General features: G+C 42.3%; 1 protein-coding gene across 1 annotated transcript; it reads right to left on the bottom strand.

The window, feature by feature from the left end:
• Positions 1–22,973, bottom strand: CHMP4C (charged multivesicular body protein 4C). Its single transcript, XM_063130892.1, has 5 exons — positions 22,775–22,973; positions 9,931–10,108; positions 8,620–8,728; positions 4,819–4,927; positions 1–2,778 (listed from the first exon to the last, which is right to left on the bottom strand). Exons 1-5 carry the CDS (start codon positions 22,971–22,973, stop codon positions 2,714–2,716), a joined length of 660 nt encoding a protein of 219 aa, XP_062986962.1. The 3' UTR covers positions 1–2,713.
• Between the last annotated feature and the right edge of the window lie 2,287 nt (positions 22,974–25,260).

Here is a 25,260-nt window from a genome sequence, read left to right as displayed (position 1 = left end):
TTTTCACATCAATATATATTTTTTATTTGCCTCCAATTTCCATACATCTGAAATTTCTCTGTATATAACCAGTTCTATTTCCCCAAGGCAAAAAAATGATCAGGTTTGAAATAAGGTACATAAAGTCATATAAATTATTCCAATTTTCTGTAACTAAATATTTAAAGAGAAAAGTGCTTCATTCAGACAGAACAAAAGGAAAGAAATTGAACAAATGGAAGGAGGACATTTCAAAAGCCACAACCTTAAAAAGCTATTAAGATTCTCCATTTGACAACAGGCGTGGCAATATAAAGCCTCAATATGGAAGATGTAATTTTACAGAAAGCTAAGCAAGGGGAAGAAAAGAACAGATTATTCTCATCCACTCTCTAGCCATGATCCAGCATATTGTTAGCTCTGCTTAAAGCCTTTGATTTACTGGATTGTGACCTTCTTCTTTAAAATGATTTGATAAAATCATTTATAAATTGGTTGGTCACTGAACCAAACATACTCATCCCATTCCCTAGCCACCTTTATTAAAATGGAGCTAATCTAATTCCTATGAGAGTCAGGGAAAGTTTTGCCACTCGCTTTCAACATGCCAAATTGTATCCAGAATTCTGAATCGCATGATGTAACCTGCCCCAGCCTCTGTGGGACTATTATAGCAATCCCAACACAGCTGGAGGGTGCCAGTCTCAGGAAGGCTGGTTTCGTGCTTCACGGCTTATGTACACTAGGCTATGCCGCAGTTATCTTTCCATATACAGGGATGAACAGAGCTCTTGACACAGTAGGTGTGTTACTAAGCAGTCTTAAGTGGTGGGGCAGAGGAGTCAAGCGGAGGACAATCTGCCGTTTCCAAAGACCTCCTTCTGGCCAGTGCAAGGGGGGGGGGCATTTGCCCAAAAGAGGCCTGACAGATCTGTGTTTTGAATTTCTCCAAATTGGAAGAACTTAAGTACTCTATATCCAGGCTGTTATGGTTAATGAATCCAATCTTACAGCCTCTCTGTGGAAGAGATGGGCTTCAGATCCAGTGGATCAAAGGCCTCTTCTGACCTGCCCCAGGATGCCTTGTTTCATGGAAACACCAGTAGGCAATCTACGCTTGTGGAACTTTCTGTGGGTGTACTGGGGCTCTCAGTGGTGGATGCTCCCTGCCCTTGCTGGTGGAGCTTCTCTCTGCAAGGAGAGGAGTGCTTCTGCCCCACCCAAACCCCTTCCGGCTAACAGATCTACAAATCAGAATTGGGCTCTTAGAGCATTTCTACACAAGGCAAAAGTCCCGCAACTTTATCAGGGCTTCTGTATCTGGATTCTTTGTGGGATGAGATTGGCTCCTTTCCATGCAGTTTTCTCCTTCTCCCTCGGCAAGTTCTATGCACTGTTGTATTACTTGCAATAAACCACCATTTAGTCAGTATACCACAGAGTTAACACAATTCATAGAACAGTAGAGTTGGAAGGGGCCTATAAGGCCATCGAGTCCAACCCCCTGCTCAGTTCAGGAATCCACATTAAAACCTACCTGTCAGATGGCTGTCCAGCTGCCTCTAGTGTGGGAGAGCCCACAACGTCCCCAGGTAACTGGTTCCATTGTCGTACTGCTCAGGAAGTTTTTCCTGATGTCTAACCGGAATCTGGCTTCCTGTAACTTGAGCCCATTATTCTGTGTCCTACACTCTGGAATGATCGAGAAGAGATCCTGGCCCTCCTCTGTGTGACATCCTTTCAAGTACTTGAAGAGAGCTATCATGTCTCCCCTCAATCGTCGTTGGGGGAAGACTGAGGGGTAGACAAAGGATTTCATTGTGGGAGGATGGAAAATGCCAGATTTTCAACGTCAAGGGGGCAACAATACTATAAAGGCTGCAAAGAGCCGGTGGTGTCCTGGAGGTTGATGAGGTTGTGTATAGGACCAATGAGCTTCCGTGAGTGACCAATCATGAGTGCATGATAAATGCCTTGTGTAGAAACTGCCTTAGTCTTTAAGGTACCACAGGAGTCTTCATTCTTCCTTATAGGACCCGGAGCAAGCAAGTAGTTGTGTGGAAGGGGGACACACATCTAAAGCAGAAAAATTGAGCAGTGCAAAATTGTTGCAGGGTTTGGATAAACACAGTTGTAGTGGGACCACATAATAGACCACATATTCTAACCACTCCAAACTTATTTTGAAAACCACCAGAAAAAGGGATTTCACTTAATTCTAGCTCTCTCTACCAGAACCTATCCTCTGCAGCAAACAGGTTTTGCAACTTGAGCATGTTCTGAGCAAAGGCTTTTATGGACCCAGGGGAAAAGCAACAGCCTAGGAGAACTGCATGAACCAGCTCTCAAATCTGCTTGCTTTTACAGTACTGAATTCAATTCATTTAGGATATATACATGTGTGCCTACAAAGACACACACACCTACAGTGTCACAGGATACTTCTGTGTAGAAATGACTATCCAATTTTTACCTGTAATAGAAAAGTGTCACCTGTTTCCTTCAGTATAAAAAATGAAAGTCAGATAAGGCTACACCTGAAGGAGAAAGATAATTTTAACAACAAGTCTTGAGTGATGTGGACTCTTTAAAAAAAGAAATTAAAAACATGTACACCTACTCTTACAAAATCCCATCAGCGACCAATCTTGGCCTATATCAAACACAATCCCGCTCTGTATATACAACATAAACACATTTCATGAACGTCTGTAGCAATAGCAGTAAGTTGGTGTTAAGAAGCCCAGGCTGCCAGATGCTGCATGCCATCATCATCTTCCACCCTCTTCTTTGAAGATGCTGTAGAAAGAGATGAGTAGTAAGTATTCAGCGCATTGGAATAACAAGGTACACGTCTGATGACTCAACAGGAAGTCTTGGCCATCCTGCATCTAGTTCAAATTCTCATGACATCAATTGAAAATGACCCCCTCGACATTGGCGTGGATGACTTCAGTGGAAGGTGCATACCAGAACTGCTCACACAGCTGCAGGTCAGACCCAAATCAGGTCTTGGACCCAGGTACCAAAAGCCAAGCTTGGAGATACAGATGGCCTGAGCTGCTGCCAGTGTATTCTGTCCCCAAACTTCCCACTCACCACTGCCACACCAAACAGCCCATAACATTCCTCCATAGGTCAAGATCACTGCCGTTACATCCAGGTATGATGCATTTCAGCAATGGTGGATGTCGGGGGTCGGGCAGCAGGAGATGGAAGTCTTGGGAATGGGAACTGATGTAGGAACCATAGCAAAGAATGCCTAGCCAAACTTATATCAGAGAACATACATCTTCAAAAGCTATTCATGCAGGACAGCATTTGCTATTTCTATAAAGTTAACGAACATCTACCTGGACAATCTCAAGACAGCTGGTGATGACGTAGGCGCATAGATAGACAGACAGAGATTATTAGTAGAAAATATTGCTATTAGTGTGCTATCTATCAATCATAAGAACATAAGAAGTGCCCTGATGCTGGATCAGACCAAGGGTCCATCTAGTCCAGCACTCTGTTCACACAGGGGCCAGCCAGCCATCATAGAATCATAGAATAGCAGAGTTGGAAGGGGCCTACAAGGCCATCGAGTCCAACCCCCTGCTCAATGCAGGAATCCACCCTAAAGCATCCCCGACAGATCATCGGCCAGGGATGAACAAGCAGGACATGGTGCAATAGCACCCTCTCACCCATGTTCCCCAGCAACTGGTGCACACAGATATCTATCTATTATTGTTATTAGTGTGCAGTAGTGTTGCTGTTCTGTGTATGTTAGCTCCAGTTTATAAATGCAGTGACTGCTTTCATCTAAAGATGGATTCTTACATAAGTAATGTTTTTAAATATGCTGGTGTCAGAAAGCCCAGCAGCCTTGCCTTTGTCCACAGAGTATCCCCAAGAGGTAGGAAAATGTCATCATAAAGGGTGGCTATTAAGCTCAAGGCGACTGGTACTTGAAACTAGAACTCCCCCAACTGATGCCGATACACTACAAACCATGACACCAGCATTGTTGTCATCCAACCTCTTTATATCAGTGTTACACTCTGACCTTCTTATAGGTTCTGCTATGTATCAGTGGCTCCCCCTGGTGAGGATGGTTCCCAACATGCTAAAGGGAAGTGTAGCAGAAAGGGCTAGCAGTGGGAAGGTTTGTGCCCTCTCTAAAGAGACACATCACCACGGGATTTCCGCCATTGCTGGTGACTGCAGTAGGCTAGCTGACTACTACAGCTCCCAAGGACATTGCAGCCCATAAGGACATCAGAAAAACAGAATTTGCCAGTAGGTCCGGATGTGGAAGGGTAATCTAATGACATTTGGCTTGATCCAGATACTATGGCTATGTTACTTTTCAAATACAGCAACATTGCACCGGTCGGCATGCAATCATGTGGAAGTTCATCTACATGGCAAGCCGTTCTCATGAAATGGCTTACCATGCAGATTCAGAGATTTTCAAACAAACCTAAGGAAGAACATTTTGCAATGCCAAGCTGCAAACCACCAAACCTGCATGCCAGACAGCTTCACACAAACCACATGCAGAGCAGCCTTGCAAGGTTGCCATGTTAGCCTGTTTTTTTCCTGGGTGTTCCACTATGAAGACTGTGGTTTAGGCTATCTGGGTTCTTAAAGGATGCCCTGGCATTGTAAGGAACTAAGCAAAGAGTCTCAAGACTGTGGAATTGCAAGAACTAGGCAGGTCAAAAAGCTCAAAAAGACAAAATCAGTCTGGCTAGATTGTATGTATACCATGATTTATCCCTTTCTTTCAACTGAATATTTTGAATTGTGTATTAATAACAGGCAGCTTAACATAAGGCAACAATTTACCAGGACGGGAAGGCAGTGTTGTAGCTGGCACGCTTGGTAATCGGACATTTGTCATTTTATTATTGAGTTCTTCTTGCTCCAGTTCCTCCAATTCTGCCAGCAGCTCATCCTGGAAGTAAAGAGATGGTAGGTTATGTTTCAAAAAAAGAGTCCATTATATTAAGAGAATCTCTAATTGCAACAGTCTTCTGAATATGTATTCCCCTGATTGCCAGTGGCAATAAAGAATCCCCTCCAGGAAAGTAGGCAGGGAAGTGTTTGTGAATTGGAAGAGAGTTATTTCAACATGCCAGAAATCACATAGGTTGTGTGGAAGATGGGCTAGTAATATTTTTTGAGGACTAGTAACTTCTGAACTTGTCTTTAGGGCTCAACAACAAATTACAAAATGCAACAAAGAACTGACAGTTCAACAAGGATAAAAGGACACAGGTTAAGATTTAGAGGTAAAAGAGATGTCGCTGTTACCAAGATGGACAATACGATGCTTTCAACGTCTTGTGTATATTAAAAAGAGAATTGAGGGAATTGATGACTATGTCAACCCCAATTGCTTAGAGCAGGGGTGTTGAACCTCTGAGGGCCAAATTCTATCTTTGAGATGTTCTAAGTGGTGTGCAGGGTCAAAGGCAAAAGTGGCAGGGGCAAAAAATAACATCCTATTTTAGCATAAAGCTCTTCGTGCCAGTAACTAAGCCTTGGAGAGGCATTTCAACAATGGGAACAAAACCACGCAAAAGCTGGGAAACTACCATATGACCAGCAGTTGCAGGAAAGGGGGCATGTGGCCATCTGAGGAAACCTAGAGGGCCGGATAAAAATCCCAGGCAGGCTGGATTTGGCCCTTGGGCCTGAAATGCAAAGCCCTGGCTTAGAGCAACTTCTGGTTGGGTTGAGAGATGATGGGTGACAATGTTTGAGAAGTAGTTGAGGATGGCATGAGAGAAGCCAGGCCTGTCCAAGCAAAGCATGCTGGGACTAGAAGCAAGTGCCAAAAAATTGGGAGCAGAAATGCTTCCATATGCTGTATTTTATTTATTTATTACATTTATGCCATGCCTTTTTTCCTCCGAGGAAGCCAAGGCAGCATACATAATCTTCCTCTTCTGCATTTTATCCTCATAACAACAACCCTGTGAGGTAGGCTGGGCTGAGAGTCTGTGACTGGCCCAAAGTCACACAGTGAGCTGCTAAGTGGGGACTAGAACTCAGATCTCCTGACTCTCAATCCTACACTCCAGCAACTACAACACACTGGTACAGTCTACTCTGTCACTTCTGCTGTCTACCAACAGTATTTCAACTCATTCTGATGCATGTGGAGACCAGGCCTTATTCCCCGAAGGAAGCAAGGCCAGAAGAAAAGCCAAGGAGATGGTCTAGCACAGTGGTTCCCAATTAGCTAAGAACTGCGGACCCCCTTGTTTTTTAAATGCGAAGACATGGATCCCCTAGCTTTGAAATTTTTGTTATCTCTATGATAGTTACCTATGCGAAACAATTTTTTGGAGAAAATAAGGGCTAGACCATAATAAGCAAAGGATTTTAGGTATACTAAAAAGTAGGCCATACAATTTGTGATATTACCACGCAAAAATGACAATGATTTAGTTAGGAATATAAAAACGAATTTAATTTTACTAACGTCTAGTTTACAATTGAACAGATTATGACATGTCTAGCAGCTACTAAACCTAAATGTGATGGGAGAAATCATGCCTCTTTTTGTCCCTTCCACATCTGGTTCAATATTTCCTACTTTTAAACTCAAATCTGGATCAACATCGGGCCGATTTCTATGCTTGTTCTTCATATAACAAAATGTGGAAAATGTTTGTTCACAAAGATATGTGGAACAAAAGGGAACTAGATGTGTCAAAGCTTTTTCACCTAACTTCTTAGAATCAGGAAAAACCTTCACCTAGAATTGGCTTAGTAGTCTATATTCTTTGAAAAACGATTTCAATGAACCATCACAAGTCACGTCAAGAAGTGCGTCTTGCTCTTCCGCAGATAGAGTTGTTAGTTGTACATCACCACATTCAAAAGGATTCCTTATCCATGAGTTTTCAGGATTAGGTGCAGGGAAGTAATCTCTGAAGCTAGTCACTAAATCACGCAAGTGCTTTCGCGCATGACGTCACCGTTGAAGCAAACAGAGTGTGGGAGACAGCATATTTTCTTTTATTAAAATGCAGACCTTGCAGAGCTAATAGGTGAATGGTGCCACAGACCCCCCTGGGGTCCGCGGACCACCAATTGGGAACCACTGGTCTAGCAAACAAAGACTACATGGCCCTGCTTTCATAGAACTTGGTTCCCTCTTGGAGTGTTCCTAGTCCAAGTGTGCTTTCAAACAGAGAGCTCCTAGCGCTACCAACCAAGAGGCATTGTGCAGCTAATTCCATCTTTCCCGCCTTAATTTTTTTTTTTTTTGTGGAAAGAAAAAAAGATGGAAGTGGTGGGAAAACATGGGTGGGTTACACAAATTGAAGATTGTGACATCTGGACCTGCTGTAAAATTCTGGGAATGAGGCAGGATGATTGCATAATAAAAACCTCAACTATAAAGTTACCTCAGCAATTTCCCCCATTCCAGAGGAAGTTAGATTGAGACCATAGATTGTGCATTCTAGTTCCCCCACAATACACTGACAAACATCTTTAGAACTTTCTAAACTTAACAGGAATAGCATTTCAGAGACGGAGCCATTGTTGAGAAAGAAACCTTTTCAAATATGGATCCCATATTTGGGAGTCATATACATTAACTATCAACACAATCCATTCCAACTACCTGGAAAAAGCAAGCCATGATATTTCAGCCAGTTACTATCCTATAATATATACTAAGAGCATTTCTACACCAGGGGAAAATCCTGCTACTTTACCACAGCTTTCTGGCTTCAGTTTTCATCCCACAATCAAAACATGCTCCCTTTACACACACTTCCCTTCCCCCTCCCCTTTTTCACGTTTAACAAGGAGTTCTAGATGTTTAATTTATGCATCCAAAAGATAGCACTGTCTTCTGGCTCTTTTTTATAGCGTGATTTTGTCTTTTCATGGTGAAACAGAAATGGGGGGTCTTTTTGTTACTACTTTTTTCCATGTTCAATTAAACCACCGAAAGACTGAGAGTCACTGGAGGGTTGCAGCGTCATGTAACTGACCAGGAAATTTCCGTGAGTGGCCAGTCATGAGCCTGCTATAAACAGCTTGTTTAAAGGAGTCCTAAGACTGAACTCCATTCTCTGAGTGTGGATCCTTATGAAACCAAAATGGCAACATCCACATACAAGAGATAAAACAACAGCACCTGTACCACAACAACTTTGAAGGAGAAACCCCAAAACAACCCAAAGAGAGCTAAGCATATTCCGCAGGCAATAAATGCTAACTGACTCATTCAATGGGAGTGCAAAAAAACACAGGGGAAATGGAATATTCTGGAAGAGGTTATGGCTGGAAAGCTAGAACCCTGAACAGGAACACTACAGAATTTTGCTGTGGATCCCACTTGCTATGTTAAAAGTCCAATAAACTTCATTGTGGGAGGAATTTTTTTTAACATGGCATCTCACTCATCAGTCTGAAAATTCTCCTCAGGGTAGTCCGAAATCTAATTTTCTGCCACTTAAACAGATACCTCCTCAGTCAACTGAGAATTCAAGTGCATTTAAAAAAGAGAGAGAGATGCTAAATGTTTAGATGGGAGCTTGACAAGATCTTACTGAGCACAAAATAAGCAGTACTATTTAGGCTGCCTCCATTCTTTGTTCTTAAAATGTCATTACCAACCTCATCGAAGTCATCACTGACTTTTCTCGTAAGAGCTTCCGTGATTTCCTGGGCAATATCTTGCTGTTCAGTGATATCTTGCATCATGTCATCGATTTTGTCCAAGTCCCTAAAGAAACAAAAAACATTTATTTCTTAAATAAACTTAAATACCACTCTTCAATATACTCGTATAAACCCATGTCACAAAATCGGTCTGGTAGATCTTGAATAATAAGCCTTAGACTACTACCATATTCTTATATAATATATGTTACAAGGATGGCTGATAGGATTTAAAAGAAACAACCAAAGTTGCAGGAGTACCGTAAAATATCAACTATCAATAAACAGCAGAATAAAAAGTAGCAATAAAAATGACTAGATGTTATAAATAAAAGTCTGAGTTGTTGAAAGCCTGGGGGGAAAAGAATGTCTTCAACCTGGTGCCTAAAAAGACATATCAGATCATAAGTAGAAAAGATCTTGAATAGGGTGCTGTAACTGAGAAGGCCGTCTCACAAGCTGCAAACTCACCTCAGATAATTAGGCACCTGAAGGAAGTCCTCAGAAGACAACTCCAGTGTATGGTCAGACTAATATGGAACAGCAAACATTCCATCAAGTGCTCAGGTTCCAAACCATGTAAGTGTTTAAAAAGTAAGCACCTGCACTTTGAACTGGCTTTGAAAACAGACCAAATGCCCATGAATCTTTTTTTTTATTAAGCACTACTGTTATTTGTTAGTATCCCAGGAGCAGCTATAGATTGTACTGACCACAGTTTCTGGGCAGTCTTCAAAGGCAGCCCCACATTCAATGCATCGCAGTAGTCTAACTTGTAGGTTACCAAAGCAGGGACAACACTCAGTGGTAGAGCACAAGCTTTGTACATGGGAATCTCAGTGCAGTTGGAATGCAGGTATGTATCAACTAAGACCTCTGTCTGAATACCAGAGATTGCAATGAGCTGTTGTCCAAGTCATATTTATTTGGGGTGCCACTAGGCATGTGAAAATATCACATGAATTGAATTTTGGCCATCGAGCATAAGAGGCAACCATGATAATCTCACCCATGACTGCATACAAAAATCTTTCCATAATACTAGAGGATCTAACCAAAATAGCATGGCATAGCACAGCAAACAGCACATACACAGCAACTGTAGCCATCATTATGAGGGATCATAGAATCATAGAATAGCAGAGTTGGAAGGGGCCTACAAGGCCATCGAGTCCAACCCCCTGCTCAATGCAGGAATCCACCCTAAAGCATCCCTGACAGATGGATATTTTCAATGGACTGTTGTTGACCGTATTTTCCACTTACATATTTTCATGTACTTTTTTCATAGCTTGGGCAGCATAGCCCATGTTCTTGAACACTTCTGTGTTGGTGTAGGAGTTTTCAAGCGCTTCTCGCTGGAATTCAATGGTGGAAAGCGTCCCATCAATTTGGCCCAACTGTTTCTCGTATCTCTTTTTCCTCTTCAGTGCCTGCAGTGCAGCTGTTGGTGAAAAAAGGGGGCAATGTTAGCTGTGTATCATCTCTTAATAACCCAATGCAAATGGAGCTGCTTGCTGCAATACTTACCACCACATAAGGCAGAGTACCAGATAATAAGGAAGGAAGGTGAAAAACTTGACAAAAGGTAAAATAAAGAAGTTTAGAAATCCATCAGAAACCTGAGAGAGATCCCCCTCCTTAGCTTTAAAAGACAAATGATTCCGTATTTGAGAAAAACGAGACAACGAACTTCAACAAAACGAGAGAAATTGTGAAGATAAAATGCAAGATATCAATTGGAAGAGAAGATACAAAAGCATATGCACTTGGGAGATATTCCCCCCTACTACAGAGCCACAACTGAAACACAAAAGTAACTCCACACTGCCAGTCGTATTCTTGTATGGGTCGGCTGTGCAATTACTCGCATGACTGCACACCTCTCTGTTGACCATTCACCACAGCAGACTTCAGGAGAACAGTTGAACAGCTTTATTAAGGATAACAACTATAATTGGCCTTGAGGCTCACAAACACCGGACTGATTTAGGGGAGGAGAAAAAACATCAAATATAAATCCCACCCACTGAGTTATGGGAGGAGAAGTGGCTACAGCCAATCTCCTTTTGACCCTTCACAGACCATACACCACTGGGCTTTTGACTTTTTTTTAGTTAATTTCCCCTCAAATCCTTTTCAGAAACCTGTTTCTATAACAATTTGTTATGCAGCATGAGAGGAGAGGTAGAAATAAACACTGTTCAGCCTCTCCTCTCAGTAGCAGGGAGAAATAAATAACCTTGTATTCAAGCCGGAAGCAACTATTGAGCAGCAGCTGTGCTTAGAGGGCGCTCTCAGGTTCATGGTAGCCAAAATGTGAGAATTCCAAACTTCAAGAACTACCCATATCTTGGGACATGGCTGGGCAAACCAAACAATGTCCCAAGAACTTGAGATGAACCTCCCTAAGCGGTTAAATGACTAGTGTTATTAGAATTTCTTTCTTCTTTTAGGAAGACAAGCAGCCAATCGCTTCAGCTTTATCCTGATCCATCTAGACGGATAAATGTAAACACCAAGTTTGCAGTTATGCAAGAAATCTTCTCAATTTTGCAAGCTTCGTACTCTACTACTCAGTCAATGAATAGATTATTGCTGTACAATCAGAAATCCTGACAAACTCAAAACCCACCCACCGACCTGAGAAATGTATGACATGCATGTATAATGTAAATCTAACATTAACATATATCATATCCTATTCTTAATTAGCAATTCCTGGAATATTCCAGGTTAATTCAAGTAGAATTGATAGATTAACATAGAACTGCCGATTGCAGGGATCCAATATGCTGGACAGTTGTATTCAAAATCACTATGAGTCAAGTTTGACAACAGTGGGTAAAATGAGCTGAATCTGACTTAGGTTTTTCAGTTCAATCAATGAATTTATTTGTTTGGGAAATGAACATTTGTCATTTATTGTGCAGCCAACATGTCTAACCTGAAGGTTTCACAATATTGGAGGAAAAACTTACTTCACAGACAGATATTCTGAGACTGGAAAAAGAAGATCCCCATTCCAAAGATTCAGAAAAAGAAGAGAGCCAGATTAGAATCAAGAGAGTAATCTGAGGAAATAAACATAACATCACAGGTCATAACACTATATCAATTATCTTAAATATATTTTACTTTAACAATGCCATGATTCTGAAGAGTGACAATTTGAAAATTGCAGTAGTAAGAGAAATATCTAAGTTCTTTTACAGAGTTTTGTATTATACAGTTATACTCTGAAATAAAATCAAAATGTCCTTTGAAAGAATAGACATCAAGCCAGCATAGAGCCTATTAAGGCAGGCTTCAACTGCAGACACTCAATATTCCTCAATCTAAGAGCTAAAAGCAAAATGAAACAATGTGTTTTCCGCTAATAATTCCATACATTAAAGCCACAACGATTCACAATCACCATGACAGAACAACAGGCGGGATCCCAGAGAGCTTCTTGCAAAAGCAGGTTTTTGACAATTCTGACAAACACACAAATACCTCACACCATTCTGGAGAGGTTTTGTTGTTGTTAGAGTGGGAACAACACAAGAGGAAAGAGAAGTCCCTTTGCAAGAGCACAATTCCACCTTCGATTCTCTAGATTCCACCCAATATCTGCAGGTTTCCTTTTGAGTTTAACAACAAAAAAGAGCAACCTGTCCTGTCAAAATATTAGAATAGGGGTGGCGGAGTAGGGAACTGATAACCAAGTTACTCAGCCAGTTTCTCATAGCGCCCATCTTTTATTCATTTATTACAATTCTGTACCACCCAATAGCCAAAGCTATATATCTTATATCAGATAAAATAAAACTACAACGTGTTGTACAGTATTTTGCAGGTTCGGCTGAATAAATGTAGGCAAATCTCACAGAACTTCGTGTGTGTGTGTGTGTGTGTGTGTGTGTGTGTGTGTGTGTGTGTGTGTAAAGATTTGTTTGCATTTGAATCAAGGTAGATTCATTTCCTTTCATACGTGTCTAACAGCTCGCTGGGACTCACTGCATCACGTCATCCTCCTCTTGCTGGAAACACCCAGGTAGAGCAGCAACAGGCAGCTGGGTCTCAGTATAAAGTTAACAGGATGCACTGCTGATAATGGGAGCACACCACAGCTGGGGGACAAAAGGGAAGCCTTGGCCACAACAGCTGGGACTCATCAGGCTGCTGCTATCAAGCTCTGGGAAGAAGCAGGAACTGGAGCAACATTAGAGAAGACAAGCTGGTGAAAGTGGCTCGCAAGAGGGCAGACAGATAGACACTCACTGCCAAGGAACCTGCTGGAGGAAGGCCACTCCTGCAAGCCCCATCCAGGGTTTCCTTCACTGGGAGACCTGGAAATTCCCAGTTGGCAGCCACAGGAAAACCTCAGGCATACCAAAACCTGGGCTTAGCTTCTCTCTCAGAGGCATCTGAAGAGTCCCACCCACTGCTTGGTCGAGAGAGCTACTTCCTTAGAAACGGGCAAAATTCATTGAAGGAAAACGAGGAAGTGTTGCCACCTGAAAGGCCAGTACATCTAAAGGGGAGAGATGAGCGTGTTCATGGTTTAAAGCCAGGAAAGGAAGAAGGGAGGTGTAATTCCTTAGCCTGAGTTGTAAGTGTGCTACCTCCAGTATCAGAGACAGTATGCCAACATACACATGTTGCTGGGAAACATGGGCGGGAGAGGTCCTGCTTGTGGGTTTCCTGTGGGCACAGTGTGGACAGAATGCTGGACTAGATGGATCCTTGGTCTGATCCACCGTGGCTCTTCTTATGTTCCTAAGTGTATATGCTTAGTAATCCTCAGGGTTGTAACTAGAGGGAAAGACTAACAATAAAAAGCTTACTGCACTTACTTATGGACTCCTATAATTACGGAGGTTATGGAAAAGAGAGGGTTTAATGTGTCCCTTCTGGGTGACCCACTTACAATGTGTTTGACAAATATTTATCCACAGGGCTCTTAACACCTATTTAAGGAGGAGGGGTGCCCAGATGGTGCATCTCAGGTGAGCTGATGCTAGATCAATTCTGCAAGGAGAGTAATAGCTCAAAGATATTTATACCTAGAGGAACTGATCTGATCATGCTCCAAGCCATACCTCAAAAGCAATTCCAAGGGAGTTTCTCTTGCTTTCAAGCTAGCCCTACATTAGAAATTTGGACAAAGACCTTCTATTAAATGGGAACTATTTCTTACAAAACTCTGGAGGATCTAAGGCAAAATGTAGAAAGAATGCGATCAAAACAATAAAACTCATCTTATCTTAGCTTCTCTCTTGCTTATTCCTGTATATTTGAGACATGATGCAGCAGCTGCTATTATCTGAAGCAGTGGGATAAATTAACCACATTTAAGTGCAGTATTGGTTATCAGTACTGCAAAACTATCTGAACCCAGTAGTGCTGGCATGAAGCATTTTTCCACAAACCACTATTGCTGAGAAATGCAGTTAAACACAACACCTTAACATCATTCAGGTGTATAGGAGACTAGTGTGGCTCAAGACTTATGAGCATGTGGACTGTGTGGGCCAAATACACTGAATGAATCCCGAAACAAAGCCTCATCTTTATATATACACATCTCAAAGTCCTATGCCAGCAAACACCGAGTTCTACAACTCATATAAAATGCAAAAACAAAGAATATGTATTCGCCTCTTCATTCAGCTTTTGTTATAGAATTATAGATACTGAAACCAATGGAAAATGGGAATTCTCGACTTCTGACATTTCCACAACTACTTCTTTAATTACATAACCTTCAAGTCTAGCTTCAAAAGAATAAAAAGCAGTGATATTAAGATCTGTATTTTCAAATTCCATACTTGTTCAAAAAAAATCACAGTGACCTTCTGCGAAATCAAAATAGTAAATCCTAAAGTCCCAAGAGACTTCACTGACAGTCATCCTAGCACTGCCTCAATATAACAAGAGGAAGCTACCCTATAACAGTTCAGACAATTTGCTCATCTACGTCAGTACTATCAGTTTTGACTAACAGTTTTCAGAAGAGTAGCCATGTCAGCAGCAAAACCAAAATCTTGTGGCACGTTAAAGATGAGCAAATTTATTCTGGAACAAGCTTTTGTAGACACTATCCTCTTCATCAGAAGGAGAGGGTCTTCCGCAGAAAAAAAATTATGTAATAGAACCCAATATTAAAACCTTAAGTTTAAAACAGAATAAAACCAAAGTAAAAGCCAGCACCAATGCAAAGCCCTAAAAACGCACAAACCTAAAAACTTGCACAGTTTGCAAGTCACAGCAATGATTAATTCTGGTTTGTTCAACCCATAAACAACCGAGAGTGTCCAGGTTCGGGTATCATGCTAACAACCTATGAACAGGGTGTTGATAGGCTGTTTATGCAAATGGAAATGGCTCTCGTACAGTGTATGTCCGTCAAATCATGGGTGACTTATGTACGACTTCAGTATAGTATACATACTTACAACAGGCCCTTTCCTGTGGTGGCACCCTTGTTGTGGAATGCCTACCTGACACTTACGTTGGGGTAGGGGATTGCGCCAGGTGAAGACCTTTTATTTTCCCAAGCTTTTTCGTCCCTTTGTTTTTTAAAAAAAATGGGCCAGTTCACATGGTTAGTTAACTAACAGCTCAAGGGGAGAGAGTTAAACACCTTCGAACCACTGCTATGGTCCCAATCCAAATGTTTCCACCCAAATATACACACAACAGCTATTAAGACTTTTATACACCACAGGAAATCCTATTCATGCATTTCCCACCTCAAATCTAGCATGGGCCTTCGATAAAGACACCATAAACTGGGGGGAATGGATTGCTTGTTTTATAGTTAGAAATTAGTACGTTATTTTCTCTTTTTATGGTTTGCAAATTAAGCTCACACAAGCTACTTCCTAGAAGGCTAGAGGACCTCAGCAATTGAGAATATTTTCCCACCCAACTCTCCGCTCCCCTTCAGCTTTGACATAGCGTTCTTGTGAACATGCTGCTAGGCTAGTTCTGTGGTAACAGGAAACTCTTGCATCATTGCCTACTTTCATGTAACAATGCAATTGTGACAAACTAAGTCATGCACTTGGAATGTTAACCATCATCCTGAGGCATGCAAAACAACACGAACAGGGCATCCATGTTTAAGCATCTATTCACAGCCACCTATGCTTGTTTTTTCTTCAATCAATCCTTTATTTACAGTCAATAGACCAGAAAAAGAAAGGTACAGTTATTCCAAGCAAAAGCTCAATAAGGTAACCTAAGCATATAAAACGTATCATTAGTAATACATTTTAATACATAAAAATCAAGGGTAAAAGGGAGTAAGATCAGAGCAAGGATGGGACATGCGTTAACATTAGATCTTGAACATAGGAGGAAAATTTAAGCAATCATATGTGGTCTGATGAGAATGGCCAGATTCAGAAACTTGGCAACTTGAAATTTCCACCTATGCTTGTTATTACCTCGTTTTTCCCTAGAGTTTACATATTTTCGAAACAACACTGCTACATTTTCAGAGCGCTTAGAGCAGGTGTGCAAAACCAAATTCCATTTCAGAAAAGCTAGTAGGGGGAGGGGCGGATTCCAGTGGTAGGCGTGGCCTATGGCAAAAGGGGCAGGGCTAAAAGACCAGCTTATTTTAGCTTAAAGCTCTTACTGCCATTGCCTTAGGAGAGGCATTTCAACCTTTTAAAATAGGGGTGGGGGAACTGCAGAGAAACCACGAAACCCGCAAATGATTGGTGGATAGAGGAAAAGAGGGTGGGGGCTAAGAAAAGGGGGCACAGCTGTTTGAGGAACCCAGGAGAGTCACATTGGGATGGCCAGATCTGGCCTGCAGGGTAGAGGTTGTGCACCTCTGATTTAAAGGATATTTGGTCCCCAGAAAAATGAAAAGCTGTTTTCAGGAAATGCATCCATCATCGGCTAGAACATGGCTATTTAGACGTTATGGACATATACTAAAAATTATCTGTGATTTAATCAGGGACAAGTGACAACTACCCTTCTATGCCTGTACCATGTTGGGCTATATCCAAAGTTAGTCATTAGGGGATTTGGAACAAAATGCCATCAGTACACTGATGACACACAGCTCTATCTCCCTGTGACATCTGAATCAGAAGAGGCTGTGCAAGTCCTACATTGGTGCCTAAATTCAGTAATGGGCTGGATGAGGGCCAATAAACTGAAGCTGAATCCTGGCAAGACAAAAGCCCTGGGGATGAGTGGTTCCCGAGTCCAGGAAATAGGCTCACTGCCTGTTCTGCATGGGGTTGCACTCCCTCTGAAACATCAGGTTCATCGTTTTGGGTACTCCTAGATCCATCATTGTCACTGGAGCCCAAGTGGCCACAGTGGCTCTGGCTCGCCAGCTACGGCCTCCTCTGGACAGGTATAGCTTGGCCACAGTGGTATGGGCATTAGTAACCTCAAGACTGGATAATTGCAATGTGTTCTATGTGGGGCTGCCCTTAAGACTGCTCTGTGCAAGCTGGAGCTACTGCAGAACGCAGCAGTTCAGCTGTTGTCAGGAGTTGCCTCTTTTCAGCATATAACTCCTTTGCTATTATTATTATTATTATTATTATTATTATTATTTATATAGCACCATCGATGTACATGGTGCTGTACAGATAACACAGTAAATAGCAAGACCCTGCCGCATAGGCTTACAATCTAATAAAGTTGTAGTAAACAATAAGGAGGGAAAGAGAATGCAAACAGGCACAGGGAAGTGTAAACAGGCACCGGGAAGGGTGAAGCTAACAGTATAGAGTCAGAACAAACTCAGTTTAAAAGCTATAGGGAAAAGAAAAGTTTTTAGCTGTGTTTTAAAAGCTGTGATTGAGTTGGTAGTTCTCAGGTGTTCTGGAAGAGCATTCCAGGCATGAGGGGCAGCAGAGGAAAATGGGCGAAGCCGAGCAAGGGAAGTAGAGACCCTTGGGCAGGCAAGAAGCATGGCATCAGAGGAGCGAAGAGCACGAGCGGGGCAATAGTGTGAGATGAGAGAGGAGAGATAGGCAGGAGCTAGACCGTGAAAAGCTTTGAAGGTCAACAGGAGAAGTTTATATTGGATTCTGGAATGAATTGGGAGCCAATGAAGAGATTTCAGAAGCGGAGTGACATGGTCAGAGCGGCGGGCCAGGAAGATGATCTTAGCGGCAGAGTGGTGGACAGAGACCAGCGGACTGATGTGAGATGAGGGGAGGCCAGAGAGGAGGAGGTTGCTGAGGGAAATGCACTGGCTACCTATTGGCTACTGGGCCAGGTCTAAGGTTTTGGTACTAGTGTACAAACCTAAACAACTTGGGACCAGGATTCATGAGAAAGTGCCTTCTCCATTACCAACCTGCATGATTACTGAGGTCATCAGAGGGCTTGTTCCTGGTGGCTCCACGTCAACCTGTGGCCCGATTGGAATGTACCAGGAGAAGAGCCTTTAGTGTAGTGGCCCCTTCTCTCTAGAACTCTCTGCCCCTGGAGGTCAGGAAGTGGCAACACTAGGCTGCTTCAGGCGCCTCCTGAAAGCAACTCTGTTTCTAAAAGCTTTCCTCAATTGACTGGCCACAGTTTTTCTGGTTCCTTTGTTTTTAAATTGAACAATTTTAATTTGTTCTTTTAATCTTTCTTTTATTATTTATACCTATGTTCACCGCTCTGGAATCTGTGTTAGATAATTGAGTGGAATAATAATAACAATAATAATGATGGTGATGATGATGAAAACCTTCAGAAACTGGGTCTACCAATTATAATTAAAACATGCTCAATTGCCAGGAAATTCCTGAATCTGTAAAAGACAGCATGAGTTGGCAAAGCCTGTCATGTCTGTCTAGAAAAACTACCATGAGCAATAAATATTATTAATAATAATAATAATAATAATAATAATAATAATATCTGACCTGGGACTATGCCTGGATAGCTTTAAAGCAGGGATGGGGAACATGTGGCCCTCTAGATATTGTTAGATTGCAACCTCCATCATCTTCAGCCATCTTAGTCCATGTTCAGGGATAATGGAAATTGCAGTCCAACATATGAAGGCCCACATATTCCCATCCCTGCTTTAAAGGCTGCTTCAAAAACAAACTGCAAAGGCCAACATGCCTCTTTCCTGGCTCCTTTTTTATAAACACAATAGACATTTCCTTATCTACAGCCCACACACCAAGGAGGATTTCCTCTACCCACTTCCTAGCAAAAGGTTCTTGTGATTTGGCATCACTTGGGAAAGACGAAGCCTAATGTTATGCTAAATACACATTTTTAAATGCCCCTTGCTTTCCTCCCTGTGCACCACGCTCCCAGTCCAGATTGGGAGGGGAGCTGCACAGCTGCTTTGGGAGCGGGGTGGGGGGGACCCTTAACCTGGCTAATTCTAAGTATGCTTTTTAAAATGCATCCTTACTGTACTAGTGCAAACCCCATGTCACCATGAGGGCTAGTAGTCTGAGAATGTTCCTTTTAAAAAGATTGTTAACCATTTCTTGAAGTTTGAGATTGAAAACATGTGATATAAGATTTCTCTCTCTCCCTTCTCCCTATGGTGTCCTTTCAGCTCTTTCTCCTCAGCTTCTTTTCCTCCTCCTCTATCACCAACTGACATTTATTCAGTCCCTTTGACAACATTCTGTGCTTGTCCTTTCATTGGCCCAGCATTCTAAAACCTCACTGGAGTAAGCATTATTACACGTGCATACACACACAGTATCACATGTTACACCTCCCTTTTGATTCATTCCTCTCCCTTCTCCTTTCCCAAGATGCCCAAAGCTCGAGCTTTGACCTTTTTCAAAGTTTCAAAATTGTCTGCATGTCTACACTGCTCAAGCTTCAGTTTAAAACAAAAGTGAGGAAAATCGATCTGGCAGACCTCTAGTAATAAGCTTTACACTATTCTTATATCTGGTAACAACCCCAAAACTACCAGTGCAACGTTTTGTTTTCTATACAACTCCCTCTCCTCCTGAATCCTCCCAAACTTAATCGAGGGATAAGACCTTCAGAAGTTTTGACCTATAATTCACATAATCCCTGGCCATTGCAATGCTGGCTGGGGCTGACAGCAGGCATAGTCCAAAGCATCTGGAAGCTACCAGGTTGCCTAACCCTCAATGCACAGCATTTCATGTGGCTGAGCCCTAAACAGTTGGATGTCTACCCATTCATGAGGGTTGTTAACAAAGCGCATCCCTTATTTGAAACAGCTGCTGCAGGAATAAATACAAACAACGGTCTTTTAGAGAGTGCTTTTCATAAAAGGAAAGATAAATGGATGAAGGGACACATACTTGCTCGTTCAGAAGTAAATCCCATCGAATACAGGGGGCTTACTCCCAAGAAGTCGTATAGAAGCCTTCCTCTAGCCTGGTGCCTCCCGATGTGTTGGGATACAACTCCCATCATCCCCAGCCATTATATCCCTGCTGGGTGGGGATGATGGGTGTTGTATTCCAACATATCTAGAGGGTGCTACATTGGGGGAAGCTAAACAGGATTGCAATTTTCATCTTTTAATTAGGGTAGAGCCAACCGAAGGTTGAAAGATGAGCACTGTCAAAGCCATTCTTACACTGTATGATTATATAAGTGTAGAACACACCTACGTGACTTCATGCTGCTATTTTTATTGGCTAGCTAGGGTGGGTCACACGAAAAGCACTGAAGTTGTTGTTGTTGCACACAGTTCTAATTCTAGGTTAGACTGCGGCCAATGCTAAAATGCAACAATAAAAAGGCCAAAATAACACATCGAAGAATATTCTTCATTTGCACATACCGTATTTCTTCGATTCTAAGACGCATTTTCCCCCATATAAACATCTCTAAAAACGGGGTGCATCTTAGAATCATGGGTGCGATTATTCTTAGAATCAAAGCTTTCTTTCTGTTGGTGGTACTGAAATTAGTGTGCGTCTTACAATCGATGGAGTCTTACAATCGAAGAAATACGGTAATTACTTATACCACATCATGATCTTCAGTTTACTTTTAACACACAGTGCTGCTAAAATTTTGCACGTAAAAAAGGAGTCTAACCGATGTGGAAGACTTTACAGGTATTATGATACACACAAAACACAATGTCGCCAAAAGTTACAAGATTTCGTACATATAAGACTGCCCGTATGGTAAGAATTTTTTAGACACTTAAAGCAAGCAAGCAAACAGACAAATGATCCTAGAGCCACTTCTATCTTAGTCCTCAGTTCACTTATTCAAGATGATGTGCAGAGCAATTCTAAACTTGTTAAAAAGACCTATTCAGTTTGATGAAATTTATGCCCTGGCATGTATTTAAGACTGCATTCTCAATTTAGTACAACAAGACACAATAGGAAAACTTAGAAGTGCAAGATACCATTTTTGGACACAGCATGAAGTTATCTGATTCTGAAGACCCTTTAAACCAGGGGTGCAGAATGTCTTTCAGCCTCAGAATCAATTCTGTTTCAGAGAGGCTCAGGGAGGGGGAGACATTCCAGTGGTGGGCAGGGCTGAAGGCAAAAGAGGCAGAGCCACAAATGCCCCCCCCCAAAAAAGCCCAAAGCTCTTACTGCCAGTAACTGCCGTTTAGGAGGGGCATTTCCACCTTGTACAATGGGGTGGGGGGAATGCACAAAAGCCAGGAAACCAAATGATTGGTTGTTAGGGGAAACGGATTGGGGCAGATTGGAACCTTCAGAGGGCTGCATTTAGCCCCTGGGCCTGAGGTTCTGCACCACTGCATTATATTATTAAATCCGTACTCATTTATTAACCTAAGATCAAAGTACCTGACTTCGAAGAGGGTAGGTATAAAGTTCACTGTGTTACACAAGACAATTATAAAACAAGCAGTTGTATACAGAGATATGAATATATAGAAATAGTTTAGGGGAGCTAACAGGTTTCTCCTTTCTAGGGAATGCATGCAGGGGCAGTGTAGGTAAGATTGCTAGCATTGGTACAACCAAGGCAGGACTTTGGAGAATAAGTTTCAAGGCCCTAGTCAGAAGAATGATCTGGAGGGCCACAAACTTTTGTGAACCGCCCAGAGAGCTTCGGCTATTGGGCGGTATAAAAATGTAATAAATAAATAAATAAACAAACAAACAAACTGCAGCAGAGTTGGCTTGACCTTTTTTTGAAGTAAGTGAAGTAATAAACATTGCCACCTAAAGAGGAGGGCCCATAAAACCATTACGTTCAGAGTCCAAAATCCTGTTTTTAACTTTTAAAGTTTTATATTAAGTTCTAGCACGTTGTATTTTAGGATTTTAATTTTTGTGACCCACCCAGAAAGTTTTGGCTATCGGGTAGTATAGAAATGTAATAAATAAAATTATTTAATGACACCATTCATTTCTATTGATCAAGGACACTTGCTTGGGAATGAAGAAAGCACTTTTGCACAGGAAAGAATTATGTACGTCTTGCATGCAATCACATGGTACGGTTGCAAATGGATGGATGGATGTCTTGCGTGTATGCTCTGGTGTGTGTGCTCTGGATATATACACTGACATCAATAAGCAATTATGCCTTCCAATATCAAGAACAAGGAAATCCAATTTTTGTTTTACTAACGAACACCCCACCTTTCAGAGCAAAAAACAAACAAAACCTCCGAAGGTTACAAACGTTTAAAACAAGATCAGTAACGTTGTACAAATACAGCAATCTGAAATCCAGATAAAAACTGCAACTGCTAGCAACCAGCAGGCGTAAAATCAATAAAACACTGAACGAAACAGAGGCAGACACAAAAGTGTAAATCCTCACGCAAGAGGAGTTAAGTCATGTAATTTATTTATTTATTGTTGTTGTTTATTCGGTCAGTCGCTTCCGACTCCTCGTGACTTCATGAGAGTTAAAACTGCCTCCCATATCATATTAATTCTGTGACGTATTAAGTCCCTTCGCGCACACAATAGACTCATTTTTAAGGAATGGGCGGGGGGGGGAAGAGCCCGAACCCCTAACATATAGCAGTTAGTTAATGGGAACGGGTTTGCACTCTGGACATGCTCAGAGGTCTTAAAGCGACCAAGCACGACCAAGTCCTGAAACCACGCCTGCGGGCAGCCCGTCACTTCCAGGGCCGAGCCCTGCTACCGATAAAGGCCTGGCCCAATGTAAAGCTCACCTCGCTTGTCTCGGGTACCGTGCCTCTTCGCCAGCGCCAACTCCTTTGCTATCCTGGCCTCCAGATATTCCTGCTTCTTGGTCAGCATCTCCTCCGTCTCCCGCAGCCGGGCCAAAGCCTCCTGGGGTGTGGGCCCCCCTTTGCCTTTCCCCTTGGAGAAGCCTCCTCCGCCCTTGAAAAACTTGTGGATTTTACTCATCTTTGCCCCCCCGAGAGCCAGCCGCCGTCTGACCGCCGTCTCTCCGCGCCTCGAAACTTTGCGTAGCGCCCCCGAGTACTTCCCCAAGGCTCAACAACAAGCCGAGAGCGGTGATTACGGCATTTCCTAGCTCCGTCCGGCTGAGGCAGTGGAGAAGCGCCAGGAAGGAAGGAAGGAGGGAGGGAGAGAAGGAAGCTGCTGCTGCTGCCGCCGCCGCCGCTGCCGCCGTTCCCTGGGCTGATGGCGGAGCCACGTGACCGGCAGGTACCTGCAACAGGTGTTTCGACCTGAGGAATGTGCCCCGCCCCTGCCAGGGGAGTGACATGCGCTGCCGACGCACAAGCGGACGCCCTGGGAGCAGCACGCCCAGCAGAAGAAGCAGGGAGTGATTTCTAAATTGAGACTTTGGACTCTCCTTGGAACAGAAGGGAAATGAACCCTCTGAAACGAAGTTTTCAGCACTCTTAGCTGTTGGTTTTGGAGATACACGGACGTGGCGGAAAGTGCTCTCTGCACATGCTCAGAAGCACCTTCGGTATTGTTGTTGCTTCTAATATTCCAAAGAAGAGTAGGACTAACGTCTGAAAGCCCCAGTCCCTGGTTGACTATTTATATGCTTTGTGTGGCCAGTCAGTGTTGTTCTGATTTTACAGGTTTGAGGGGTAAACTAAGATTCCTGCAGAGTTGTTGCATTAGGAAAGATCTGAATTCAGACATCCTAGGTAAAAGTCCAACATGATTAGAGTCTAATTAGTATCGCTTGAAGTTAACACCAAATGTCTAATCTTGCTTCATGACATTTATTGTTATAATAAAGAATCCAGTATTAGATTAGAAATAAATGAAAATAAACTTGAGCAACTAACATAACAGCATGGGAATTAAATGTTCATTGAGGTACAGGAACCAGACCTTAGACCCTCACAGGGTTAGTGTTAGGATAACAATGTATTTAATCCATGGAAGGGCATGCACTGAGCCTGTCACCAGTGAAAGCTAAGAGGCCAGGGAGAGACCTAAATAAGTGTGTCTATTTTAAAAACTAATGGCAAAAAGATTCTTGCCGATCAGAAATCCTCATGAGACCAGTTCTTAGACCCCTCTTGAAATAATTGATAGCACAATCTGAAGCCTGTTCAATCAGAAGTAAGTCTCTCAAATTCTAAAGGAGTAACAGGATTAAGATTGTAATTTAAATTCCTTATGCTATATCAGTGATTGGGAGAAAAGATCTAATAGTGTGTAATGAGTGACACATTGGCATAAGTAAACTCTGCTGATCATTATTTATTTATTAAATGTATGTGTCACTTCCCAGCACAAAAAGCAGTCTTAAAGTGATTTAAACACACAATACAGAAATCAATTATTAATATAACAGGGGGCAATCAATATAAACCATAATCAACACAATAATATAAATACAAATAAATATCATAAAACAATCTAAAAATAGTACAGTATGAAAAGTGCTCACCCACAAATACACAAAATCTTCCCCTGTTTACAGCCTAGAAGGAACACCACAAAAGCTTATTTGTCCAGTTGCCTGGGGAAATAAGTAAGTCTTTGCTTGGTGCACCAAAGATGACAGCGTCAGGACCAAGCTAACTTACATAGGGAGAGTTTCATAAATACGGGGCTACCACAGAAAAGGCCCATTCCTGAATTGGCATCTCTTGAGCTTCTGTCTGAGGGAACACACAAAGGAGGCCCTCTGAAACTAACCTCAAAAGCTGGCTAGATTCATATGGAGGGAAGTGGTCCAAGCTGTACTGGGGACCTGAGCCATGTAGGTTCCATAGGTCAAAACTAGCACTTTGAATTTGTCCTGGAAACAAATTGGCAACTAGTGCAGACGAGCTAGGACCGGGTTTATAGGTTCACATTGGCTAATCCCATTCAACAACCTGGTCAAATTCTGCATTAAGGCAGCCCAACGTGCATAACATTGCAGTAATCTAACCTAGAGGTTTCTAGAGCATAGACCACTGATGTTCTTGCCATCCATATTTCAGTGGGATTTACATTTGTAAGTAAGTCCCAATGAAGTCAACAGGATTTATTTGGAGTAAACACGGCTGCACGCAAAACTCAAGACAACGAAATCATGGCATTGGGAGAGAAGCAGTAGTTACGACGCACCTCTTAACCCACTTAATTCCCAGTCACCGTTCGGAATCCTTAAATGGCCAAGCCCCGCCCCTCAAGATGACGTCGACCGTAACCCGATAGCCATTGGAACGCATCCACTTGGGAGGAGGGGTGGATCTAAACCATCAGAGTC

Source organism: Elgaria multicarinata, chromosome 7, assembly GCF_023053635.1.
Source record: "Elgaria multicarinata webbii isolate HBS135686 ecotype San Diego chromosome 7, rElgMul1.1.pri, whole genome shotgun sequence".
Classification (NCBI taxonomy): Eukaryota; Metazoa; Chordata; class Lepidosauria; order Squamata; family Anguidae; genus Elgaria; species Elgaria multicarinata.
This window is presented reverse-complemented; position numbering and strand designations above follow the sequence as displayed.

Bases quoted from the DNA above. Each gene is read 5' to 3' on its own strand.
- CHMP4C (XM_063130892.1), bottom strand. From the start codon at position 22,973: ATGAGTAAAATCCACAAGTTTTTCAAGGGCGGAGGAGGCTTCTCCAAG. The intron at 4,928-8,619 runs GTTGGTAATGAC...CTTTACTTCCAG, and splicing joins TCAGTGATGACTTCGATGAG to GATGAGCTGCTGGCAGAATT. The intron at 2,779-4,818 runs GTAAATTGTTGC...CTCTTTCTACAG, and splicing joins AACACTGCCTTCCCGTCCTG to CATCTTCAAAGAAGAGGGTG.